Genomic DNA, 6,690 nt, shown 5'->3' with positions numbered 1-6,690 from the left:
CATGATGAAAATTTTTTTATTTTTTTTTCCATCTTATAGGAAAAAAACTGGTATATTGTTGTGATAAATCATATGGATAGATATAATGAGTGAGTCTGAGCATCCTATTATCTATTGTCCCAAGACAGAGATGAATATCACGTGCTCGCAAAGCATAAGTGAGCTGTTCCGCACTGCCGCCAGCACTAGAATACTAAGCAGTATTCACAGTAGACTTCATGTTTCCTCCGTGGGTCTCCGCACGCCCTGTACCCCACTGTAACTGGTACCAGGAAAGCCTCAGTGTAGTCACGGCTGAACTGGAGAAACACTCCCTGACCTGTCCTGTGGGTCCCCTTGACACACTGAAATGGCACGGTGGCATCAGTCCAGGTCCATGTGAAGGACAGACCGAGCTCAAGTTTACGCACCTCAGTCCTGCTGCCATGCTGATACCAACCAAAAAGCCAATTTTCAAACCAATATTTAAAGTATCTGAAAGTTAAGATATTTTAAGGCATTGGGAGGAGGGGAGAGAGTAGTAAGGCAATTGTTAGCCTAAAGGATAACCAAACAAGGCTATACCGAAAGGCATATTCACCAACCTCCATGTGACTAATATGTGCTTAAATTACATATATTTTTGTTTCTAAAAAGTCAAAACAAAAACTAGATCATTTAAAAATGTCTGTCAGACCTTGCTCTGCATTTCAAATCACACTGTAAATTTATGAAAATGGTCACATCCTCTATCTTTATTTTATTCTAACCATTATATGTAAAAAAGGATTTAAACAAGTTTAGGTTTAAAGAATTTTATAAATTAATCAAGTTACAATAATGGCACAGAGAAAGAAAAGAAGGGCAAGAATTTGTATAATGATAATTCCTGATTCTAACATCAGCCATGAGTTAGGCCAAAATATTCTCTAACATTCTTTGTGGAAGAAATTGTGTGAAATTAAGACACAGAATTATTGTTGCCTTGACATTATATTTAATAGTGGCATCTTAAAATAGCAATGCAGTTCTTGTTAAAGAACTTGGAAAGTTTACTCTCATATTTTACCTGTTTGAATTTTTTTTTCTCACTTCTTGAAAAAATAGGAACACCAGGATTTTATGATGTTTCCACGCTCCTACCCCAGGCAAATGTTTTGATTACCAGAGTGATTCTGTAACCTCTCCTGTTATTATCTCCCTCAGCGCTTTTCTCTGAGTAGAACAAGTAGTGGTAGAAAAGTCACTGTCCGTTTATAGCAAGAATGTGGACTGTTGATTTGCCAAAAGTGCCTGCTACTATGCACTGTAAGGGTTTGTACATATGTATTTAGCAAAGATATAAAAACATGCTGGGAGATGATTCATACCGAACTCAGGGAAGACATTATCTTTAGAAAGAAAGGGAAAAGGAAAGGAGAGGGTGGAAGAGACTGATACTTTTTAACTGTATCCGTTATGTTCTATGTCTTTGAAAAACGAACACTTGAAACAAACATTGCAAAATGTTAATGTACGCGTATATTTAATTTGGATTTTAAATACGTGGATGTTTGTCATGTTATTTTTTATATTTTTCTGCTGCTAGTATAAATAAATAGCAACAGCCTGTTCTTGTTTATTTTCAGAAAGAAATTCGTAGCTCCTTGGTTCTTTCAATGTTGCAACAGATGCTAATGGAAGATAAGGCGGATTTGGTAAGAGAAGCTGTGATCAAAAGCCTGGGTATCATTATGGGATACATTGATGATCCAGACAAATATCAACAGGTATGTTTTTCAGAATCAACCCCATTTACTCTTTTAAAATTCCAAATAATATTCCAAATCTCTGATTCACATACCCTACAATCTGTAGTAGAGATGGCAGTTATGTCAACGTTAACCAGTTGGTTTGGCTGCCTGGTTTCAATTCCGCAATTCAGAGGAGAGAATGCTATGATTCATTTACAGTATTTGCCACAGCTTTGTGGCAGGAAATTGGCAGCAAGCATGTGTGTTTACCACCCTTTTCTTCATCAATGGATGGCTTTCTTTCTTGCCTAAAATGTTTTCTAAATGTACTTCAATGTGTATTTATTTTTATTGAGTTTTTTTGTTTATTTTTAAAAAAATCTATATTTTGTCTGTTTTTTGTTTTTGTTCTTATTTTCTTTTCTTGGCAGGGTTTTGAATTGTTGCTGTCATCCTTGGGTGATCCCTCAGAAAGAGTAGTTAGTGCAACGCATCAAGTATTTTTACCAGCTTATGCTGCCTGGACTACAGAACTTGGAAATTTACAGTCTCATCTTATACCTACATTGCTGAACAAAATTGAAAAACTTCTCAGGGTAAATGCTTCCTTTGTTTATATAGTTCATAGAATTTTAAAAGGTGTGTTCCAGGGTACCTTAAAAGAATGCTGGGGAGCAAAGACAGAATGTACCTTGGCTAAACATTCTAATAAATTACCAGTTAAAGATTCTATTGGGCTGAAGCCAAGAGAGATTTGAGGAAGTTGTACTTTGCTGAAGTTGAAGGACTAAAGGGCATGATCTGAGTTTATTAGCTGAAGTAGCACCTTTGTGGGGCTATTATTCATACATTATTCAGAAAGCTAGCTCTTCCTTGCCTTTTCTGACTTAAATATTTTAGGTGAGGATCAGCTCTACTGCCTAGAGTACGGAGATAACTAAAATATGTGTATCCAGAACTTTATTTACACAATGTTAAAATGCTTTAACTGTATTTATTTCACTGCAGTAGTTCATTTCCTCACTTTTTAAAATGAACATTTAATTCTTTCCAAGTAAAAGAATTGAAGAAAAGTTGAAGAAACAATAGAAACTTCTTGATCTAATTTTTTCCCAAAGTCTCTTTTAGAGTGCAGAAGAAAAACTAACATTTCTTTAAAGCCTGTTATATGCCATTAAGGTAGATACTTTATATATAAAATATATGATTCATTCTTTTTTTTTTTAATTATTTTTTATTGTGAAATACACAATTTTTAGAATTAGTTTCAGCTGTACATCACAGTGCAATAGTTATACTTTTTACCCCTCGAAGTGANTTGGGCCAGTGAAGCAACGTCCTCCACAACTAGACTGAAGAACAAAAGGGCAGCAACTTGTCTGTTCCCCTTCCCCCAGTTCCCCAGCGCTGTTCCTATCCCCCAATTCCCCAATAAAAACCAAAAAAAAAAAGAAAGAAAGCTGGGGTTTGCAAATTTAAAAATATACTGATGTTGCCAGGGCAGGGGAAAGTTGCTCCTGGCACCCTAAGGAAAGCTGCCTTAGCAAGCCCACAACGTTGCCCAGTTCTCACCTTGGCTTTGTCCTTTTCCCTTTAACAGGTAACCCTGTGACTTCATTTTTAGGCTGTCCCTGACTCCTTTATTTCTGATCCAGGTATACGCAGGGATTCCAAGAAGTGGAAAAGAACATTTCATTGCACTCTTACCAGGACGTGTGAAAGACAGTGCTCTGCTGGGGGAAGGGAGGGCGTGTTGCTGATGCTTGCTTTCTGTTTTTCTCTAGATCAATCACAAATACCCCGAGAGACGACTACTTGTGGCTGAATCCTGTGGAGCCCTGGCACCTTACCTTCCTGTAAGAACTACCATTTTTTCTTGAAAGCATTTTTTCCTTTTCAATAATAGAGAAACCTTTAATCGAATGTCTTATACATTTTAATCCAAATTCTCCTAGGGCATGCTCCTAATAAAGGAAAAAGATGAGTCAAAAAAGAAAAGACTCACATTGATACAATAGGTACAATCAATTAACCATTGATTTTGCAAGAGTATAAATACATTAAATGGTATCAGCAGTTCTCAGCGTGTGGTCTGAGTACACTGGGGGCTTCCTTGTGATCCTTTCAAAGAGGTCCATGAGGTGAGAACTATTTTCATAATAATATTAAAATATTTTTTGTTTTTCTGTTGTGACATTTACACTGTTGGTGCAAAAGTTGTTTTGGGCAGCAGTGCCAGGGCATTAGCTGTGATTAGGGCAGTGACACCCAAATACACTGACAATGTGTACTCGTCACTGCCAGGCACTTGCAGAAAAAGCCATTTTCTCTTAAAAATAAGCTTGATGAATCAGTTAAATTATTAATTTCCATTCTACTAAATTTTGACCCTTGAATATGCTTCTTTTTAATATTCTCTGTGATAAATTGGGAAATACCGATAACAAGCCCCTTTGCTGCATATTGAGGTTTCATGGCAGTTTCATGAAAAGCACTCTGAATAGTTTGGGTTGTGAGCTGAACTAGCCACTTTTTTTCATGGTTTTATTTGACAGACCACTGATTGTCAAACAAGCTGTGGTTTTTCAGACTTGGGTATTTGGCAGACATTTTCATGAGAATGAATGAAATGAGCCTGTCACTGCAAGAGAAACAAGTAGATGGCATTTACTGCCAGTGATAAAATTGGAGCTTTCAAGTGAGAACAAGAATTTTGGAAAACTTGTATCTGTCTCCGTGACCTTAACAGTTTCTAAATATTAATATATAAACATTTATCTGATGAGATCAGTGATGATATTAACAAATGTTTTTTTGAGATTATGATAAAATGTGTCAATATTGAAGAACATCTGCATAACTCCGTGGTCCAATATTTCTCCAGTGACCAATGTGAATGCTCAAAATCATGGATGGGAAAAAATAGAGGCAAAGTTCAAGCTAGACCAATGGAATTTAATATATCAGAGTTTTGGAAGAGCTTAGCAATGAGCCATATCATGGTTTCAGATTCCACATTGCAACTAACCTTTAAGAAATTACCATTTGTCCCGTGTGAGTGTAGCATCAAAACGTCTATTCACATCAGAAAAGTCTATTAAAACACTTCTGTTTTTCAATTTTATACCCATGTGAGGCTAGATTTTTTTTTTTAATATCTCAACCAAAACAACATATCACAACAATTGAATGCAGAGCAGATATGAAAATCTACATATCTTCTTTTAAGTTAGACATTAAAGGGATTTGCAGCAAAATGTAAGACAACACCATTCTTCTTTTTTTGTTCTATAAAGTTATTTTCATTAAAAAGTTATTCTTGTCAACCTAATGAGTTTATTATTATATTTTAATGAATTGATACATATTTATAAATTTCTCAGTTTTAATTTGTAATATGATAAATGTCAATAGATGTTATCCACCCAAACAAAACTGTTTGATGTGCTCATTAATTTTTACATGACTAAAGGTATGCTGCCACCAAAAAGAATGAGAACCACTGAACTGTTGTTCTCTGTTAGGTATCTTCCCATGGGTCCAGGGCTTAGCAGGGGTCGAGGGGTGTGGTGACATCACAGTTATTTTAATTCAAACAACCATAGTTTAAAGCAAAGCTTGACAAACTACAGCCTGGAGACCAAATCTAGTCCACAGCCTGTTTTTGTAAATAGTTTTACTGGAACACAACCACACCCAGTTGCTGATAGAGTGTCTGCTTTCATACTCCAGCAGCAGAGGCAAGTAGTTACAATAGAGCTTATCTCCAAAGCCAGGGGTAATACCAGCTGGCCCGTTACAGAAAGTGTGCTGACCTCTACCTTAAAGGGTCATTTTTGTAAGATTATTCTTAAAAAGGTACAAAAAAATGGAATTGTACAACAATGCACGAGCTATTGATTTTGCATTTACTGTTAACCTCATATTCTTTAGTGAAGAGTGAGAAACCAATTGTCAAGCAATTGTCTTTTTAAAAAGTAATATTTATTATGGCTTTTTTATTCAGAAAAATATAAAGAAAAATAATCCATAGTTTCACTCCCGGTAACAAATTTTTTTAAGAATATATTTTTATATAGCACAGAAAAGAATAAAATGAAAACCAAAGACTTCCCTCCCCAGCCCCTAGTCATCCTCTCCAAAGGTATCTATCTACTCTTAAATAGTTTTTAATTCTTACAGAAAATAAAAATGTATGCGTATACCCACTTGCATTTTTATATTCTTTAAAATTAATTAATTCTTACCCAAAATTAATCATAGGATATACAGTAAGCACTATTGATAGGTTCTTGTTTGGATATATGTGCATTTTAAAAATTTCTCTGCATTTTGCTTCTTTCAGCATTTGCATTTTTTATTTTGGTGCTGTTAAATTGCCACCAACCACAATAACACGGACTTATACTCCTGTCAGCCTTGGAGTTCTTATTTTTCCCATACCTTCCCCGGGAACTAGACATGATGAAAATTTTTTTATTTTTTTTTCCATCTTATAGGAAAAAAACTGGTATATTGTTGTGATAAATCATATGGATAGATATAATGAGTGAGTCTGAGCATCCTATTATCTATTGTCCCAAGACAGAGATGAATATCACGTGCTCGCAAAGCATAAGTGAGCTGTTCCGCACTGCCGCCAGCACTAGAATACTAAGCAGTATTCACAGTAGACTTCATGTTTCCTCCGTGGGTCTCCGCACGCCCTGTACCCCACTGTAACTGGTACCAGGAAAGCCTCAGTGTAGTCACGGCTGAACTGGAGAAACACTCCCTGACCTGTCCTGTGGGTCCCCTTGACACACTGAAATGGCACGGTGGCATCAGTCCAGGTCCATGTGAAGGACAGACCGAGCTCAAGTTTACGCACCTCAGTCCTGCTGCCATGCTGATACCAACCAAAAAGCCAATTTTCAAACCAATATTTAAAGTATCTGAAAGTTAAGATATTTTAAGGCATTGGGAGGAGGGGAGAGAG

At 36.2% G+C, this 6,690-nt stretch overlaps 1 protein-coding gene across 1 annotated transcript in view; it reads left to right on the top strand.

The window, feature by feature from the left end:
- Positions 1–6,690, top strand: part of RELCH (RAB11 binding and LisH domain, coiled-coil and HEAT repeat containing) — a 119,898-nt gene that overhangs the window by 72,686 nt on the left and 40,522 nt on the right. Inside the window, exons 13-14 of the mRNA XM_019657691.1 lie at positions 1,602–1,748; positions 2,144–2,308. Coding sequence (XP_019513236.1) covers positions 1,602–1,748; positions 2,144–2,308 — 312 coding nt within the window. The remainder of the gene's footprint in view (positions 1–1,601; positions 1,749–2,143; positions 2,309–6,690) is intronic.

This window comes from Hipposideros armiger, unplaced genomic scaffold, assembly GCF_001890085.2.
Source record: "Hipposideros armiger isolate ML-2016 unplaced genomic scaffold, ASM189008v1 scaffold_278, whole genome shotgun sequence".
NCBI classification, from domain to species: Eukaryota; Metazoa; Chordata; class Mammalia; order Chiroptera; family Hipposideridae; genus Hipposideros; species Hipposideros armiger.
Note: the sequence above shows the minus strand (reverse complement) of the source record. Positions and strands in the feature narration are given on the sequence as shown.